Source organism: Osmia lignaria, chromosome 11 (genome assembly GCF_051020975.1).
Source record: "Osmia lignaria lignaria isolate PbOS001 chromosome 11, iyOsmLign1, whole genome shotgun sequence".
Classification (NCBI taxonomy): domain Eukaryota; kingdom Metazoa; phylum Arthropoda; class Insecta; order Hymenoptera; family Megachilidae; genus Osmia; species Osmia lignaria.
The window spans coordinates 10,271,883-10,292,107 of NC_135042.1; the positions used below are offsets into that span (position 1 = coordinate 10,271,883).

At 44.9% G+C, this 20,225-nt stretch overlaps 1 protein-coding gene across 1 annotated transcript in view; it reads left to right on the forward strand.

Annotated features, from left to right (window-relative positions):
* The window catches only part of Meltrin (disintegrin and metalloproteinase domain-containing protein meltrin), a 40,944-nt gene that overhangs the window by 10,132 nt on the left and 10,587 nt on the right, over nt 1-20,225 (forward strand). The window contains exons 2-3 of the mRNA XM_034323275.2: nt 13,596-13,687; nt 19,475-19,630. Of these exons, the coding sequence (XP_034179166.2) occupies nt 13,596-13,687; nt 19,475-19,630 (248 nt within the window). The remainder of the gene's footprint in view (nt 1-13,595; nt 13,688-19,474; nt 19,631-20,225) is intronic.

The window sequence follows — 20,225 nt, forward strand, 5'->3', positions numbered from 1 at the left end:
ACGGCGCCAGTCACGATCGTGAAGGATGATTTTTCAAGGTGCAGAGAAACCCGTTCCCTCACGACCCCGGCCACACCGGTTAATTAAATCAACTCTGCTCCGATAACGACGTTCGATGCCCGCCCAGAGATCTTTGACCCCACAGGTGATAACGCAATTTCCTGTTGGCCAGCTTTTCCTTTACGCCTCACGTTCGAACTACCTTCGAATATTGGGAACCTCCAAGTCCCCGCCTCTCTGATACACCCTTTTTTTTTCTATAAAAACTGGTCGACAAGAAGCACTCAGGATTCAAAGAGTAGATATTAGATTAATAGATTTTTTGTAATCTCACCATCGTACAATTATTTTCTGAAACGCCACTTCCCTCGAAGTTTATTCCTACAAAGAGATGAATCTTTGTCCGTGTCTTATTTAACTAAGAGAACCAACACAGGTAGCCTTTAGACACTCGGTGAAACTAGAATCAGAGATAGTGAAACGTAGTTGAGAACACCGAGAGGGAGGGTTGGCGTCGTCGCAAGATCCGAATCTATTCTCGGCTTAACAATGGGTCACAGTTTTAACCTGACGTCTGGTCTAGACCGTATATCAGAAATTTCACTACCCGAAACGTCCCATCCAGATCGGATACGTTTCTTCCGTTTTGAAACCTCGTGCCAGCTCGAATCTCCATTCAAACGCGATCCAATGTCGCGAATCGAATCGAATCGAATCGAATCGAATCGAATCGAACGGTATCGTTCATCTCCGATAGAAAGTAGGAATTGAGAATAAGTGTTTTCAAGGAATAATCGAAGAAATGCTTAAATGTTAAGCAAGATCGACGGGTATTTAAGATAAAGTGAAATATGGTATTAAAGTTCGATGAGCAAAACAGCAGCAAGCATCGTCCGTTAACAGCTCGCTCCAGTTTTATTCGTTTTCAACGATAAGCGAAGCGCGCGTACGGACGCTCGCATAGATATTCCTCGTAAGAATAGTAAGTAGACCATCGAACTGGAACGGGGGTCGATGCATCGCGAACGAACGCCTTTCCACGGTTTCGTAGCTGAAAAAGAATCGCCGTGGTATTTGTTTCTTCGGAGTCTAGACCGATCGCATTTGTCGACGGGGGTAGCTCGCCTAAAAATGGATTCTTAAAACGGGCTAGAGAATGACTGCCGATCCCCGCTCTCTTCGCCCTTAGTCTCGAATTCTTGCAGTTTTATCGAACTTTCGAAACTTTTTCTCTTCTTCCGTCTCCTATAACGATACGAAGGAAATCCGACAGAGGATCTCGAGTCGAGACAGATGTTTTGGAATCTCTGACACGCGCTCAAACTGACACGTAAGTTGATCCGTGTCCTCCTCTTTTAAAACGCTCCTCGTTCTATTCAGTCATAGTTAGTTTTTACACCGTTGGACCGCATCCAAATCGAAGGATTTCTCTTGCTAGTTTCCTGAATCGTTTCGGAGGAAACTACCCCACGTGGCCAATTCACAGGTATTCGCACCTGGACTCTCCTTAGTCCCTGTTGAATCGCTTTACCTGGAGTTCTATGGCTAGGTTCGGTCACTCGAGACCCATCTGTCGATCTTAATCGGCCTTTGCATTTGGAGGAATGGTTCTCAACTGCAGATGGGATCTCGCTTTGTCGGATAGAAGTAATACCTTCAAATAGACTCGAATCTAGACGAGATAGGTTTCTTAGTCTTCGTAAGTAGTTACTCGTAATTTACAAGCGAGCTGAACTCGCTTCGATTGTTCGAGCCGAGCCGAGCGCTTGAATTTTGCCGAATTACTAGAAATGGATGAACTGTTTGAAACAAAAGCGAATTATTCGAATATTCGAGCCGTCGTAAAACTTCGATTTACTTGAAGATGAATATTCGAGTAGTGCGATTTTTTCGAGTAGCTCGCTTTTGTTTCAAACAGTTCGTCGATTTCGAGTAGTTCGGCAAATTCAAGCGCTCGGCTCGGCTCGAACAATCGTAACGAGTTCAGCTCGGCTTGTAAATTACGAGTACACGATTTATTCGAGTCGAACAATGATCGATCGGTCGAGCCGAGTCGAGCGCTTGAATTTGCCGAATTACTCGAAATCGACGAACTGTTTGAAACAAAAGCGAGCTATTCGAAAAAATCGAATTACTCGAATATTCGAGCCGTCGTAAAATTTCGATTTACTCGAGGATGATTTTTCAGTTCGTCGATTTCGAGTAATTCGGCAAATTCAAGCGGTCGGCTCGACCGACCGATCATTGTTTCCCTCGAAATTCGAGTACTCGAATAAATCGAGTGCAGATTCAAATCGAATACTTCGAGTTACGTTTATTTTTATTACGCTTTGCTCTTATTTTCGAGCATCATTCACAGTAGATTAAAGTCCGCTCCACGTGTACTACGTTCTAGTTTACACTGAAAGTTATGATAGCGGTGCGGATGACAAACGGGAAATTTCGAAACGCACCTTTACGGAAGTAGATGTCGACGGGGCACATTTCCGTGGCACGAGCGTGACACCACGACAGCTGTGCAAATTGGGTCATTTTTCTAGAAATCCAACGTCGCCCGGCTGACATGGCACGCGTATAAATCTGTTTCTCTCCGTTGACACGATCGTAAAAATTTTACTAGCAACTCGGCCTTACTTTTGTCACACACGTGTCTATAGAACGTACAGTACTCGTCACTCGCAATTAGCCATACGTTGAAATTGATCCTTTAAAAAGCATCGGCATTGTGCGACTCTCGGTCTAATTTGCATAACAGGCGTACAGGCTGGTTAAGACGAATGAAATATTGAGATAATAAAGTTTAATATCGCTGACTGGCTTAACACTTTGAGTATCATAACGTATGAATCTTCATAATCATCTGCTTTAATGAGACTGACGGCTGTACACGTACGTTTTCGCAGTCTATGAATTAATTAACTTATCGCGTAAAACGAGTCATACTCGAATGAGAATGATCAGGGGCCAAGCGATGATTCATTGTTAGAATAGCACCGTTGATTAATTAATGTAAAGCAACGAATCACGTTCGCTTCTCTACGATTACAGAATCGTAATTGTCTTTAATTAACCGACTGACTACCGTGGAATTTAAGTAACTCGTACAGGAACGACGAATAGAGCGATAAAGCAATTCGGGTCAGAAGGTTAATTTAAAGTTGCGTCAAAAAAACAGCTGTTAACGGGAATAAAATTCTACGTGAACGGTGAAACGACGATGTATCGAATGGTAGAATAAAGGCGCAATAGGAAAAGAGGAAACGGAAGTCATTATTAATCGCAACGTCCGCAATGTTTGCGCAGGCAGTTCTCGCTTTGTCAATATTTCCTCTGTATAGCTTTCAATTCGTTCGAATTTGAAGGGAAGAAAAAGAAAGGGTTACGGCGCGGCGGTGCGGGTGAGTTCGATTCGCTGGAACAGTGTGCCGCCGGTTAAATTGTGAAATTCATTGCGATTGCCGAGCAACGCTTGAACGGAGCTTGTTATCGTTTATAGGGCCGCAAATCAGACCCGTAGTAACGATAATTGAATCGTTTCTTTTCCTTCAATTCCGTTCTCTCTCCGCCAAAAAGCTCCTGCCCGTTTTATTAATCGTTCGTGTTTCTTTGACCGTCGAAAAAACGTACATTCGTAACAGTGACTGGTGTCAGCGTCGAATTCAAGCGACGATTATTTGTCGTAGCCAGCAGGTTTCCACCCGGAAGCTTTTGTCGTTCCGCAAATTCACGTTATCCTACCTTTTCCTCGTTCCTCGTTCTTCCGCTATCGCTGAAACTCGGGCATCGGTTGGCTCGTTTTTCCGGAATTTCTACTCTCCTCGCTATCTAGCCCGGACACGCTCTAGCCGGCTGAAATAATAGAGAAAAAAGGTCTCGAGAGTTCGCAAAGCGGCGGAAAGCGCAGCGGGGTCGGAGTTTTTCTTTGGAACGGTCTAAATTTATTCCCTCCCCGGGCTGGAAAATTCGACTGATCCAAACGAACGTTTCCAAGTGTTGTTAAAGCTTGATCGAAATCGCTCGTTAATCCAGTTTCTCGATTAAACTCGACCGCTTTTTCCATCCTCGGAAACGAAAGGTTGCGCCGTTTCGAGATGAGAGGATCCTCGGTGAAACTTGTCGACAAATGCGAGCCAATTTGTTCAAAATTAACAACGCCACGATGAATCGTGGACGAGAAAAAATACGAGAACACGGAATCGTACAAGTTTTCCAACCATCGATAGATATTCCTTTCGTTTCTCATCATCGATATTCAAGGAGATCTCAACAATAATGTAGGGCAACATTCGAACACGGACCTTTCACTTAACTGGATTAGCTTCCAATATTGCAACGTTCAAATTACTTTCCATAGTTTAAATCGCAAAGGTGAGATTTCGTTCAGTCGATTTCTGGAAGAGCAACTATTCAAGTATCCAGCACTCGGCGAATATTCCCTTTTGAAATTCTTAAACGGCTACTCTTGCTCAACTAGATTATCGCCCCGAGCTATCCAGCTGTCGGTGAATATTCTGTCTGTGAAGTCCCGAGGCCCAAATGGCTGCTGCCTAGGGCTTAAATCGCAAGCCATTAAATTTCAACGAAAATTCGTCACGAACGTAACGCGAAACACGAGGAAATCCCAGTATTCTTCTTTTTCTCTAACTTACAAGCTCAACCGGCGCTTATTACGAGCTTGCATGACATAGGCGTCGTTGTCTGGTGTCCGATGAGCATGGTCATCGCTTTATCCGACATTGCGTGCGACGTCGTACGCGCATCGAAGGGCTTCGTGTTCCTTAGTTCACTTTACGCCTCCACCCTCGCGATGGTGAACTCTTGCTTGACCTCTGCTCGCACCACCTTCCATCTTGCTGCTCGGCTCGTCGCGTCGGTCGCTTTCGAAGGATACTTTCCGCGCGATTTGTCTCGGACAATCGGACGCCACTCGAGGATCGAGCATCGGAATAATAAGACGTCGTTTCCGGCGGGAGTAAGACAGGGTCGATGAAAGAAAACGTAATCCACCGACCGTCCTACCTTTCATCCAGCCGTCCTATTGAACCTTTTCTGTAAAAGAACGCCAACGACGGTAGATTGTACGTGATCGAAGGTTCCCGGAACATCCTCCCGAATGTTCGAAACCGTCCACGTGGCCGCCAGGAAGCGTGTTTAAGGATGAATCGCTTGATAAATTATGTATAAGCCGCGTTGTAGCGAGTACACGGAATTTCGTGAAAAAGGAAACTACCGGGAACGAAGGGCGCACGGGGGTTGGTTTCTTGTTCGATCTAATTGGTCTTCATCAATAGCCGGTAATGTTAACGAGCCGATGGAAAATAAGCTTCCGGTTGTTAAACGTTAGGACGTCTCCGTTTCCATGGACGCGGAAGGGAAATTCAAAGAATGGAGTTTCATTCTCATGCAAATGTCGTCAGGTATTTTTGCTCGCGGCGCGTTTTCTCGCGAGTGTAATTACGCGGCGCGACTCCGCCGAGGGACGCTGGCAAGAAGCGCGCGGTTTAATTAAAGCCGTTGTAAATAACCGAGCTCCTAGAGCGACCGCGACAGTGTTTTTTACTTGCTGAAACTCGCGAGTCTTTCGATGATTAACGCGCAAATAACGCGCCGCGAGGACTCGCGTTAATTATCGCGTTCGAGGTCTCACTCGTCGGATGCGTGAAAACGCGAAGACGAGACCAGACGAGTCGAGGGTCGTTCGCGAAGATCGTACCAGCGACCCTCGTTAAACCGACGTGACGTAATCTCCGCTTCCGATTAATGCTCTCTTCTTCTTTCCTTTTGATCATCGCGTTTCCTACCAATTTCGTTTTTTACCACTCGAACAGAATTTAAGATGAAATTCTTTTTCGGAAAATCAAACAACCACCGGTCCAAGTTTTGTCAAGATGGGAGTGTATACGTTAGGACGGATAGTTCGACCAGTACTTGCGAGAAAGTTGATGTCGCGAATGATCCCTCTGGTGGCGAGCGCGGGGAATACTAACCCAGAAGTTTCGGAAAGAAAAATTTTCTTTCAAACAGCACCGTGTAGAAACATTGTTTGGGGATCGTTGCGGCCTTTCTCGGAGAGAAGAAATATCGTTTGCTTAATGAAGCGGTGGTATAGGGACTTAGGGTCGCCGACATCCTCGGAGAAATTGCGGCATGAGTCAGAGGGTCAGTCGCAGGGGGCAGATCGATACTCTTGGACACGGAACTTTCGCAGGCAACTCTCGAGTGTTCGCTAACGATTATCCACGAAAACTCCAACGTCTGTTGATTTGCTTTATGGCTTCTGTTACTGGCCTGAAGGAACGCTCTCAAAACTTTCAACGTTGGCTGATTTAATAACCATGGGTTGACCCAGGGATTCTGACCCGCTTCCTAATGGGTTTCCATACCGCAAGCATGGTTATCTGGATTAAGTTAGGCTAGTTGAACTAGCCGAGAATTTCAACTGGTTCGTGTGAAATTCTGAGCTGCTAGAATTTACAATCGTGTTGAGTGCTCGTGCACTTGGGTGCATCCGTGAGAAGCCACGAAATCGCTTCAATCACCGATTAACTTACAAATGATCGGATCAAGGAATGGGGTATTATTTTCTACCTTAGCCCAGAAATCATTAACTTTGGTGTTTCCTTTGGATCTTCCTCCCTTCTTTGAAAGAAACGAAAGGAGCGAAGGGTGAAGAAAGTTGTAGCGGCGCGAGTAACGGGTGGTCGAAGGAAAACGGGTGGTTTTCGTGGAAGCCGGAGATCGATAGAAGCGTAGTCGAGTGTCGGAGTCGATTCGGATCCCCAAAATTGTCGGCGGCGCCGTTAGGGTCATTCCCCATTCGGTAAGGTTCCACGAAGTGTAACGCAGCTCGTGCATCGACACGTGAAAGAAGAGGGTCCGAACTGACTCGTAGCGTAAAGAGCGAGCGAAACAGAAGTGAATCCCAAAGCTGTGTACGTTGGCGTAGGTGTGCGTGAAAGTGCGTGCTCGCACGTACACCAGCGCGTTTTATATTTGGCGTGTGTCATCGCCCCGCTCTCGCTCGCTACTACACGTCCTGAACGCATAAGAGCTCTTTCAAGAATCCTGCACCACTTTTCCTTCGGTTTTGCTAATTACCTTCCTCCTTTCTTCTTTTTTTTTTTTAACCGTCCTTGCGTCGACCCGCAAACCGCTCCTTACTTTGGTGAACGAGCAGAGAGGAGTTTAAACCGTTCGCCCGGCGGGGACGTTCGCGAAAAGGGTTGTTCTCTCATACGTACCCGCTCTTTTTTTTTCTCTTTAAAGCAATCTTCTTTTGGTCGAGTGAGCTTTTAATTAAAAAAGAAAAAGGAATTCAGGAAATACTGTTGACATTCCTTTGATAGGATTGATAGCAGAGTAGTTTTTTGATTGCGAGTCTTATTGAACCGGAGGAATTTTGTATTTACGATTAAAAATCAGTTTGACAAATTTCCACTAGTATTTACTGCTTTTATTTTATTTTATTTCGTTCCGATTTACTGAAATAACTCGCTTCGCGTTTAATCGCATCAAAAACATAGTCACCTTTTTATTATTTCAATAAAATATTTGCTCCGCGCAAAACCAGTATAACAGTTATTTTTAAGTACCAATCAATAAGTATGTATTGATAAACGTCGCAAAAAGTTACTCAATTATGTTGCTTTAAAATGCATATAGAGAGACGGAATAAAACGCGAGAAAATCGCGGTGTAACTGGAACCGTGCGTTTTCCCTCTGGAAATTGGTCCCGTTTTCCATCGAGGCCGAATCTCTCCGCGCCGAATATCGAACAAAAGGAGGGAAAAGGTTCGAACGCGTTATTAAAACGGGCTGTCAGCTATCGAAACGAAGCGTGGCCGCGGAATCGATAGAATCGCAGTGGCGAAATCGAAAATAATTAGGCCGCGGCTCGTTCGAGAAAACGAGAAGCAACCGTTTCTCCTCTCGTTATCGAAAATCCATTATTCAAACGGGAAGCATCGCGTTTCTCTTGCCGCTAATGGTCACCAACCGCATCCTCGAAACTTTACCGTCCCGTAACACTGGTCTTCCATCTCCGTCTCGAGACTCAACGACGCCTAATCACCGCCTCGATCAATCACCTCGCGTTACTCGTCATCGTCAAGTATCTCCGCGCTTCTGCTACTTAATTGTCTCGTACTTCATGCGATCGTTTTTTTCTGAAGGAATTCGTGAACGAAAGTAGAACCGTCAGTGAATCGGAAGCCGAGCCGCGAGTACAAACGAACATGCGGCGAACGAAGAAGATACCTTATCCAAAACGAAGCAGATAGCGTCGAGAATGCGATAATGAAGAGGATAGACGACCCACGCTTTTCCTGGACGCTCTGCCATTCGAACTTGAACGTACGTTCCGGCCTGGCTTCGCTCCGTTTCGGCTGAAGAGTTCGCGAAAGCGGATTTCAACGTCCATCGAAGAATGCAAATCGGCTTTGAAACGGGCGAAACAGAGGATGAAATGGAATAAGTTTAGGATAAACTTCTTGGAGGGATTACCCGCGGAATCTCTAACCTTTTGTAATTCGATGCTGGAGTAATTTTCCGGTCAAATTATCTCGAAAGTTTTGCCAACATAGGCACCTGTGCTTCTAGGATCGTTTTACAAAGTTTCATCGATATCGTGTTTGAACACGGTCATTCGAGTATCGTCCGTGGTTAATAACTAACGTCAATTAGGAGCGATGGTGATAGATAATTATTCCAATAACTGTCAAACGTTTAGAGGGTTCGATGAAGCACGCGTCGAACAGGGAAGCAATTAGAATCGATATTTACCGATATCCGCGTTTTCGGGACGTCTCTCCTCTTATTATTTCACTCGTCTCATTAAGAAATCCGCTTCCGTTGACGCGGTCTGCTCGATGGAAAGCGAGGATTAACGGGAACCAGAAACCGGCACGGAAATACGAGGGATGGCGGGAAATAAGAAAAAAAAAAAAAGAGAGAAGAAAAGGGTAGAGGAGGGAGAGGAGAAACGGGACGTTATTTCTGGGATCGGAAAACACAGAGTCCGCGTCTGGTCTGCTCCCGTGGAGCATCAGAAATATCGAGGCAGACTGTTTTTCGAGCATTGAAATTCTCACCGCGAACGGTAATTCTACCGGCGGAAAAGATAACGGGTTGAATCGAAGATTCACGGAAGTCGTCGGGAAGAATGGGACCAGGCGATAAATCGATTTCATGCTCGCGTTCCTCGCGATACGCTCGAGCGCGAATTAATCCGGTGAGCGTGATCGAACCTACACCGAAGAATCCTCGGGAAAACGCTCGAGAATCGTGAAACTCGACGCGGGAAGCCAACCGGCGCGATTAGCCGATTCTAATTCTCTCAATGAGATCTCGAGTCACAGTCGGAGCTTTGATTCCGATATTTGTTACCCTTTTCGAATCTTTATAAAGCGTGAAATGCGAGGCAAGCAGCAGAAAATTTCTTTCATATGAAAGCGTAAACGATCAATTAACGAGAGACAAGGAAACGATAACGAGTTTAGCTTTTCATTCGTTGCATTGATAAACGATATCGATAAATCAAAGGTATGAATGGTGGTTATCGCGAAAAGCAGACACGCGGAATTTAACGCAACCTCTTATCGTATTTAATCATCCCGACGCGACGTCTGGTAACCGATTATCGCGAATCGACACCTGACAAATAATCGTTTCGTCACTCGTGTCAATGCGCTTGGAAAAAAAGTGTTGCATTTTAATCTGGATTCATCGTGAATTTAACCGAGTATGTACAGTGGGTGATCCACTCGCATAAATTGACGACTTTACATAAATATCATTAATTTTTAAATGAAAACCGAGTTAAACAGAGTTTTTATTATTTTTTTATGATGTATTGATGCTTGTAAAATTATGATACACGGTTGAAAAAAGTGAACGTTCTTGACTGGCCTGGAAATTCTCCTCAACCCCATCGAAAATTTGTGGAAATATTTATTATTAGTAATAAATGTCAATTGATTGAACGTTTGATAGAAGTACGGGCCGGAAATAAAGCAATCAAAATGAATTGCTTAAAATGCATCGAAAAAGTATGCCGAAAAGAATTGAGGCAGTAATTGCAGCAAAAAGCGGCGTTACGAAATACTAACATACAGTAGCTCGGAAAAGTATTCGGACACTCTTTAAAACAGAATGCTTCATTTAAAATTGGACCAAATGACTTGAGGTTTTTTGAGAAATTATACAAATTTACTAAAATATGTGCTTTTGTCGTTTTCAAAAATTACAATTTGTTGAAATCGTGGAAGAAAATAGTGAAGGATAATCTTTCAACTTTTTTATGTGAACGGAACTAATCACGTTCTTAAATGAAAAGTTGCGATTTTCGGAAATTTTAATTACTTGTAACATCTAAGTGCATTGACATAACTTATTTGAATCTACGAAAGACATATTTTAAATTTTCATTATAGGCTCACATAAAAAAGTTGAAAAATTACCCTTCACTATTTTCTTTCACGATTTCAACAAGTCGTAATTTTTTAAAACGACAAAAGCACATATCTTAGTAAATTAATTTGTATCACTTCTCAAAAACCTCAAGTCATTTGGTCCAATTTTAAATGAGGTATTCTGTTTTAAAGAGTGTCCGAATACTTTTCTGAGCCACTGTACATGTATAAATATAATCTTTCAAACATATTTGTTTATTTTTATAAGTATTTTCTTGTATATTAGTAGCGGAGGATTATTGATTAAAAGTTACACAAACTTTTATTTCCGCACAAACACGAAAACCCCATTTTTCATACCGTGGCTCGAATAATTTCATCACCCACTGTAATTGGAGCTGACTTTTAAAGAGTAACCTAGCGTTGACATAGGTAAAATATCGAGCAGCTCGCACATCCGTCGTGAGTCATGCGTCAGATGCTCCTATCGGTCTGGTCGATGCCTCCCCTCCCTTTACAGCTATAATTACGAAGTTTAATTGACTAACGAGCACGGACGGGGATCGGCGAAGCAGTGCAGAAATGGAGCTCTGATTGGTCCATTCGCCAAGCCCGACTTACTTCATTCACGTTGCAATTAATTCGAAAGCGTCTAGCTGCTGGAGTGCGGTCGGTGTACAACGTTCCTCGTAGAAACTCCTCCAGCAACGAGTAAAGTAACGATACCCGGAGGATCGATATTTGATAGAGTCCCTTTACAATTCAAACAACCGATTAACCCGTGCTCGTCGCAGTAGCTGGTGGTCAGAAATCTTTGCTTCAACTTTCGATGGGACTTGGGGAAGAGATACAGCTTTGCGGTAGAGTCATTGAAAGTTTCGATAGAGTAAATTCAATTTTCCAATAATTTTCTTTCGTTTCGAGGTTCATCAACGGTGGGATCCGATCATCGACGATCTTTCCCGCGTTGATCGATCGTCGATGGATCGGTTCGGAGGATCATTGGACGAACCGGTTGTCGAAAGCAGTCGAATCTTCTCAGGCTTCGTGCGATATTTCCCCCGGGTCAGGCGTCCGAGGCTACGGGACACATGTGAAATCGGGATCAACGGCATGGGAACACAAACGGCAGATCCGCCTTCGCATATGCCTGCGAGGCTCACGCATGCCTGTATGCGTTCTACGCCGAATTAACGGCGACCTAATTGACCGTCGCTAATTCCCTCGTCCTCGACGCTTCTCCCTCTCTTTAGCCCTCGTAAACGTCGAGTTTCGCGATGAACATGGTTAACGCAGTCCAGCCTTTTCAAATTCTTTTTCTATTCAACACGCTTGAAACTTTCGTTTCGAAAGGATAATTACCCCGAATCGTCGACACGGGGAAATCGTTAAGCCGTTGAGCGATTTCGAGGTATGGAAAGTCTCAGGAAAGTTTCAGGAAAAATCATTTGTATTCGATTTGAACGTCGCGTCGTCGTTTAAATACTCTCACGATCCTGTCGATTGCATTTGGCGTTGTTTATGGAAACTCTTCCTTTCTAAGCATCGCGCGCTTAGTTCGATGTTAACATTGCATTGTCCACGATATGGCGTGGCGAGCGAGTTAATTATCGATCCATTTGTAAGCGTCGCAGGGTTCTGATTGCGTTTATCGAGATGCTAGGTGTGCTGTAACACGGAGTTAGACAGAGATGGGTGCCACACGCGTGGGTGAACCTAAACCCTGAACAAAGAGGATCTCTGACGAGTTTACTTCATCGCGTATTGTACGATTATCGACTCGTCGGAGTTTATTCGATTCGACCGCTTTAACAGATTTTCAATTCCTCTTGTAACAGCGGCAGGAAATGAACGACAAATCAAATGCCGTGACCATCGGATGGCCGGCTTTAAATCCGTTAGATAATCGGCTAGTAATTACGGGCTGAATTCGCGTGGAATCGATCAAATTAGAATTAAATGCGTTTGCGGATATGCAGCGTGGAATCAGCGTTCACCGAACGGGAACGCAATCGTGAAAAATATTTGATAGACCGACGAACCGGTCGTTATGGCTTTTCCAAACGGTACTCGATCGTTCGCTCTTTATTTCTAGTGTATACGATGATCGAAGAATAAGGAGGTTGTATCTTCGTCGAGAAAGAATGGAAATAACTAAAGAAGCTGTCGAGAAACCACGAACGTTTGCCAAAACAAACAGCAATTCGTTTATAACGGAGTCTTCGAGTCGTAAACGAGTGAAAAATGTAATATGGAGATTTGCGTGGGAGCAACAAAGCCACGAAACGGCAGAGGGATTTCCCAGCCGTATTACCCGAGAATCCACGTTATTTGAATTTAATTACGCGCCACAGGAGCCAACGTCGGTGCCGAAATCCTACGTATTTGCGATTCGACCACGCTGTCGGAATTTAATATTTCTCACGGTCCGATGCGTGTTACACGGACGTCCGCAAATAAACGACAACGCGGCTAATTCGTCTCCGCGTGTGCATATATAATTATCACCATTTATCACGCTGCTTTGACCGATTTGCGGGATACATAGACGGAAATTATTAATCTCGTGTCGCGCTCGCCGAGTCGAGTTCCGCTTAAGAAACGTTCGAGGTGTTTGCGTCAAGGGATACGGGTTAATCGTTTGGCCCACCGAATCGTCCCTACATTTGGCTAATCTTTTTGCGAGGCCGCCTTTTTTTCTCTCACGTTACCCTTGACGTCAATCTCCGTTCCCATAAACGGGGTGCACATGTGCCCGCGTTTCGTCGGTTCCGTTCGCGACATCGACCCGACGATTTACCGTTCAAATCGAAATCCCACGATGGTCTTAGCGATCCTTCGTTCAAGGATCGATGATAATTTCGCGGACATAAATGAATATCAATGAGCCAGGGTGTACACGCGAAATGTTTCTTTGAGCTTTCCGTTCTTTCTTTGCCTTTCTAAACAGCGCCGAGCATCGCCGGCAGGCGAAACGCAAGCGTGAAACCGGTGAACGCGTTAGACAATAATTGCAGTTCATTTGATACCTACGCTCAAACTGCCCACGCTCGAGCGTGTATCCGACAGAATGACGAATCGCGAGCCAAGCCCTCTACCATTTACCTCTCCACCCGCTTCGAAACTCCCCCGACAATGTTACAGTTTGAACAATCGTAAGGATCCACCCCCTCGATTCTGTTGCAGGACCGTCACCAGATTTCAGCAGACACACGCTGATCAGACCACGAGTGTATCACGGAAGGACCAAGCGGCAGATCTCGTCCAGCAAAGAAAACGTGAGTAATTTTCTCGATAGATAAGCTCCAAATACACTTGGTTCAATTTGTTTTCTCGATGGCAAAAGGGTAACTAGTTTAGCCGCGAACACGGTGATACCCGATTGCTTTAATATACCCGGTGTATAGCCGCGTGCATACAATCGACTTAGAATGCTGAACGGTAGCCGTCGACGGGTGCAACGATTTCGATGCAAATGCAAGGCGTCGCGACGCGCGCGCCGCGAATACGGAATCCAGGATCGCGACAGGTAGGTCGCGGTGAGTCGAGAGGTCGCGGGAGAAATTTTCTTCGATAACGTCGAACGTGTCTGAAAACTACTACTCCCGTCTGAAACTACATTGCAATTCCCTCTTTATTATACGCTCGTCGAAAGCAGATGTTCCAGAGAAGCGTTTTGTTAGCCGAGCTATTTATAAACCGATGAATCCTCTTAAACGCGGTATGCCGTTCAAAATAAAACAAACCAGACCAAGTATCGTTGCTTTTTTTCGGTATTTCTGACGCGAAACGACGCGAAGAAATTGGTTGAAAAATTGCAACTGAACAATGTTTAATTAAATACAGGGCTTAGGGAGCTCTAGAAACGGAACAGCTGCATTTCGTTGCTCGGAAGTCGATTTACATACATCTATCCTCTGGCCGGGTATAAATGGACCTCTAATCACAATGCCAATCACACGATCGCAACATCGACGCGCTAGAGACGGCTCGATTGTGTAAGTAGTCTAGTTGTCTGCTCCTATCCACGTGCAAACGATTCGAAAGCACGTCGAGGTGAAACACGGTTCGAGGTTACGCGCGGCTGAAGGCAAACACAACCGATTCAAGCGAGGAGCAAAGTTTGACCGATGTTCTAGCGGAGGTACTTGCACGCGTGTTCACGGTACGATGATGTTTGCGAGCAGTTCAGTAACATTAGCATAGAGCGGAAGGATAAATAAATAGTGGCTCTGCCCGGACACCGTTAACTAGATTTCCGCTCGCTGAATTCTGCGATTTCTGCTGAAAACGGTTTCGCATTTTGATTATCGCGTTAATCGTATCTGGCTGACTCATCGATTTTATTACTCGATTACGAAGAATTTTATCGAGTACTCGGAGATATAGCAGTGTAAGATCTGTAAAAATTGAAGTCGTAGACCGTCCCTGACCACGTTGATCTATTTTCATCTGTCGTTTAACGTATCAAAGTGTTAACACGACCGTGAGTCTACTCCTACTTGGCATCGTCTCGTTCCAAATACCTCGAAGAATAACCCGTCCAATCGACACGATTACGGGGAAAAGTTTTATCGGAAAGCATTAACCGCGTTCCCTTGCAACACCAAGAAATTCGAATTGGCTGAAATTCAATCCGAGGGGACGTGGATATTGAAAAGGAGCGAAAGATGCAATCGTTTCGTTGTTTAACGCGATGCAGAAGCGATCTAAGCACCGGGACCTGAACGAAGTAAAGGCAATTGACCTCGTTTCTCGTTATCACGGGGAAGAATGAACGCTATCAGCGCGTCTGTCCATGGCGACGAATCTAATTTCCTGCTATACGTAGGGTCGCTTACCGTGTGTCGCAACTCCCAGCTGATTTCTGTCTACAATTACTCGTAGACGAAAAACATCCCGCTCGAGCTTTATTCTATCAAACTCGACGATAAGGGTTATCGAGATGCTATCAAACGTTCGATTTTATCAATACTCCATATAAACAGAGAATAGCCAGTTCTTTTTTTTACCATGACACGTTTTCACACTCATCTATATCAATTTTTCCGAGTCATTGCCAAACCAGAAAGAAATTACATCGTTATCACAGTTGTACAACAAACGTATAACAATTTTTCATGAAAGATAGAAAACAAACGTTTGGACAAATGTTTATGGTTCGGTTTTATTGCGGGCAAATATTTGTTTCGCAAACAATTGTACGAGCAGTTTATAACAAGGAAAAACCGAAATTCCTGTTTTTCGACCACCGACAAACCGCATCTAAAAATTCCAGCAGCAATTCGGTTAACCGGCCGCAGGCTAAAAAGGAGTTAATTTATTTCTTTCCGGAGAGGAACAAAGGCGGAGCAAAGTGAAAAGAAAGTAAACCGCATCCATAGCCGATAAGCCGACCGAAAGGGGTATGCAGCCCAATAAACCGTGGTGGTTGTTCAGGCCCTGTTTATCCGCGCACGATCCAACTCGGAGATACTCGTCGAGGATAGTCTGGTGTAGGATGATGTAACAGAGTAGTGGTAAGGAAAGCAATGGGGAAAATAGAGGAGTGGAAAATCGAGGTAAAGAGATTGCGTTGTGCAGGGCTCGTTTTATCCGGCTCGCAAGTTTCCGGCCACAAAGGGAAACGGAGCAGTTGCTCTGTATCGTGGCGTACACATCCTGCATGGATGGAACGCGTTCCGCCTCGGAACGCTCGTATGTTCACGATGAGACGCGAGGAGGAAACGGCTCGGCGCGCGTTAAACGCGTCCAATTTAGACGAGCTACGATACAAGCGTGTAAAAGAACTGCTTTTCGAAACGCGATTATCAAACTCTTGGAAAAACGAGTACAAAGGAGATGACTATCCCCAATACGTTAGTTGACCCCCATGGTCCCGGCAAATTCTTACCCCATGGAATCCATAGAATAGGCCGCCAAGATGATCTGTACCAAGTTTTATCCAAATCGATTAATGGAAACGTGGTTAAAATGGCGGCCAATGTTGACTCTTTTAACATGGAGCTTTATGGGGAGTCGTCGAAATAGTGCTTTCGGCATCCTAGTTTCCGGTTATGTTAAACTAGACGATAATACCTTTCAAATGAGCCAACGAGCATCAAAATCGTCAAACGGGAACTTGGTCAAAACCTGTTGTGAAAATCCGCTGAGTAGTTTGGTCAGAAATCGACTTTGAAGATTTTCTTCATTTTTTCACGACGGGTTTTGACCAATTTCCCGTTTGACAATTTTGATGCTTATGGGCTCATTTGAAAGGTATTATTGTCTAGTTTAACATATCCGGAAACTAGGATGCCGAAAGCACTAGGATTTCGACCACTCCCACACCATGTTCCTATTAATCGATTTGGATAAAACTTGGTACAGATCATCTTGGCGGTCTATTCTATGGATTCCATGGGGTAAAAATTTGCCGGGACCATGGTAGTTAACTAACGTATCGGGGATAGCCATCTCCTTTATCCTCTTTTCATAACTTCTACGTCTGTTAAACTTCGACTCGCCTAGTTTCTATCGTTCCTCCCTGTTCGCGGATCGCGTTAATCGTTTCCAGAAGCGAGAGACGGTTTGTATGCTGATATTAGAGGCGTCTCTAGGACACGAAAAACGGCGCGGTGTTTGCTTCTAGCATCTCGTACTATAGTCGAGCTAGAACCGAGTTAAGATTAAAAGATGCCTTTCATCCTATCCACCGGCCACAAAGAGCCTCTCTGTACGTTGCGTACATTGTGCCTCGCTCACCGCGAGCTCGTTAACCGCACGAATTTCCAAGAAAACCCGTCACTTCGAATAATTAACGGGTCCCTTGCGTGGCTTATCGCCGTAACAATTAGCGCCAACCACCGACCGCGATTCGTTCGATACCAATGTACGTCATTCTATTTTCCTCTCACCTACCAGATCGTTTAACCAATCTCCCGACCACGGACAAATCTCACCACGGCGACCGTGAACGCTCAGGTGCAGTTCGTTGCAAAATTAACGCGATGAATCGATGAGTTGTGGGTAGTGGGCGAGTACTTGATTTATTCGAGTACTCGAATTTCGAGTCAAACAATTCGATCGGTCGGTCGCGCCAAGCCGAGCGCTTGAATTTGCCGAATTACTTGAAATCGACGAACTGTTTGAAACAAAAGCGAATGTTCGAGCTGAAAATTAATCTTCAAGTAAATCGAAGTTTTACGACGGCTCGAATACTGGAGTAGCTCGCTTTTGTTTCAAACAGTTCGTCGAATTCTAGTAATTCGGCAAAATTCAAGCGCTCGGCTGGAACAATCAAAGCGAGTTCAGCTCGGCTTGTAAATTACGAGTACTCGGCACACCTTTAGTTATGGGATGCTAGATGATTTAGTGGTATCAAGCACGCGTTGACTGATGTCATCAACTTAATATCAATAATAGCCTGGCTGCTCGCCGTGATTAGTTTATTTTCAATCACTTTGCGTATACACGATGCTGTTTTCCTCGGCTGGTGGATTTCAGATATTCCAACCACGCGAAGGGGATGCGGCCAGGATCGAGGATAGATGGATCCAGGGATTCTATCATCGTCGTCGGACAGTCAGCAATCGAAATCTGGCCGGCTGCCAATCCAGGAAACGTTTCTCGATATTCCAGTTGCCGTTACACCGTGACCCGCGTTCATTCCGTGTCGATATCCAGAGAAACAAATGTATCCATGGGTCAGGGTTTCTCCTTGCTCCGTTTCAACAAACGAATCATAGAGGAATACCTGACAATACCCGAATCGATTGTTCTCCCGTTGTTTCGACAACGTTGAATCGCCACTACGTGCACGCAATTTATCAAAATCTTTTCCCTGCTCTTTCACGTCGATCGAAGGGTTTCCTCCGGAATTCGGATAATCGGGTGAGAAAATTCCTTCTCTATGGGTCAAATGAACCAGGAGCCTGTTAAAACGGTCGATCTCCGCGAAACTCCCATAAAAGTCATTCTACTGTCCCATTTTCTGCGCCCATCACACCATTTTCACGAACCGCCCTCTTTCCGCGGAACTGTGTTTCTCTGTGTTGTCTTTGCTGATAGTTTATGTTTTGCACAGGGCCAGCCCTGGGCCTAGGCAGGCTAGGCGACCGCCTAGGGCTCCCCAAAATCGATGTAAATGCAAATCTAAATTAGTTATACAAGCTTTAACGTTAATTTTATAAATTTTATTTTATGTGGAGGGGCCCTTTTTCGGAGCTCGCCTCTGACCCCCGAGTCCTGGTTTTGCGATGAACGAGTAGAGAACACGATAGCTTTTCGAAAGAACTCCTATTTGCGTTTTTCACTGTACATTTCTTTTCTTTTTCGAAGTCGTAAGCATCTCCGTGCAAAATCCTGTGGATTAGGTTTTTCGACCCTCTACTTCCATCCCTTAGGCGAAGGGAGAGGTTCGTTCCTTGGATACAGTCGGTAGCTACGCGGGTGTTTCCAGTTTGGGGAGGAATGGACGAACGGGACGTGTATCCTCTATGAATTAAACATAGGGCGGGTTCGAGGGAGCGTGGGAGGTCGCGCAAACGAGATTCGTAAATTCATTTGGCTGGTCGGCACGCGCTCGTTGAAAAAAAAAAAAAAGAAAATAAAGTTCCAGATTCCCTCGAACGGAGGGAATATAAATTTTATAAACGGTCGACTTTCCGGCTCCGCGATCGACGCCCCGCTGCAGCGAAACGGTCGAGCGAGTTCGCGTGGAAAAATGCAGGCTGAAAATTCGATTAATTTCGATGCGACTCGAAAGCGTACCCGATCTCCCTTCTCGAAATAATTAGAAAGCGAAGCAACACAAACGAGCCGTGAATAATTGCCTCCGTATCATCGAGTCGTTAGCTGTGAAAGTATTTTCCAGCTACGTAAGTCGATTCCGATTTTCCTACCACCTTTATCAACCTTCCTCTTCCTTTATCTCGATCTTGGAGATTTTCCGCCAACCCAGAGCGCAACAGGTGCATAATGCCGAGTTTCGATTACAATGCATTCGAATATACCAATTTCGAATACAAGATGTACCGCAACATTTTCTCACTTAAACTAATTTCTCGTTGTCGTTTCGTTTTCAGGACGTGGAGCACGCGGATGTATTGACGGTGGGCTTCGAGCTGGACGGGGTGAAACGCATCCTGGATCTCAGGCTGAACACCGATCTCATCCCGGTCGGATACCAGCAACGTCATCAGCATCGCGGCACCTACAAAGAGCACCTCCCGTCGAAAAATGTGAGTGCTTATCCTGGCTAATGGGTAAATGTGTGCGTAGCGTAGGTGGAAATTCTTTGTACACGTTGTCCAGGTATATAGGCGCAAAGAACGCGAGAATCGATCACGGTGACTCAGTGTCCGACCGTGCGTTCCCAGGACGAGCGTGTATAAACGGACGTGGACGTTTCGAGAGTATCGATCACTCTTAAATAAAGTTTACCGGTAGCGTGTACAGCAAACCCTAAACCGAGCATTGGTTACGCTTCACCTTTGGTTAACCGTTCCCCGTTTTCGGTCAACTTTCCTGACGGAAAATCGTTTTTTACTGAAAAATCGGGTTTGCATTTAGAGGCGATGGAGAATCATCCCTTATCGCATATTTGCCGCTCCTCTGGAAGAATCCGAGAAAACACGAGGATCCGAGTGTTAAAATAAAAGTCTTCCTTTCTTCGACGCGAAGTTTTATTTGGAACAGATCGTATTAATAAGAACAGGTGTAATTAATAACTGAGCTTTCTACGATCTGCACATACGTCATTCGCGGAAAAAAGAAAATGAAATTACGCTCGGATTACGTTTTCTCCACAGAATTTTCCGTTCCTTTCATTTCGCA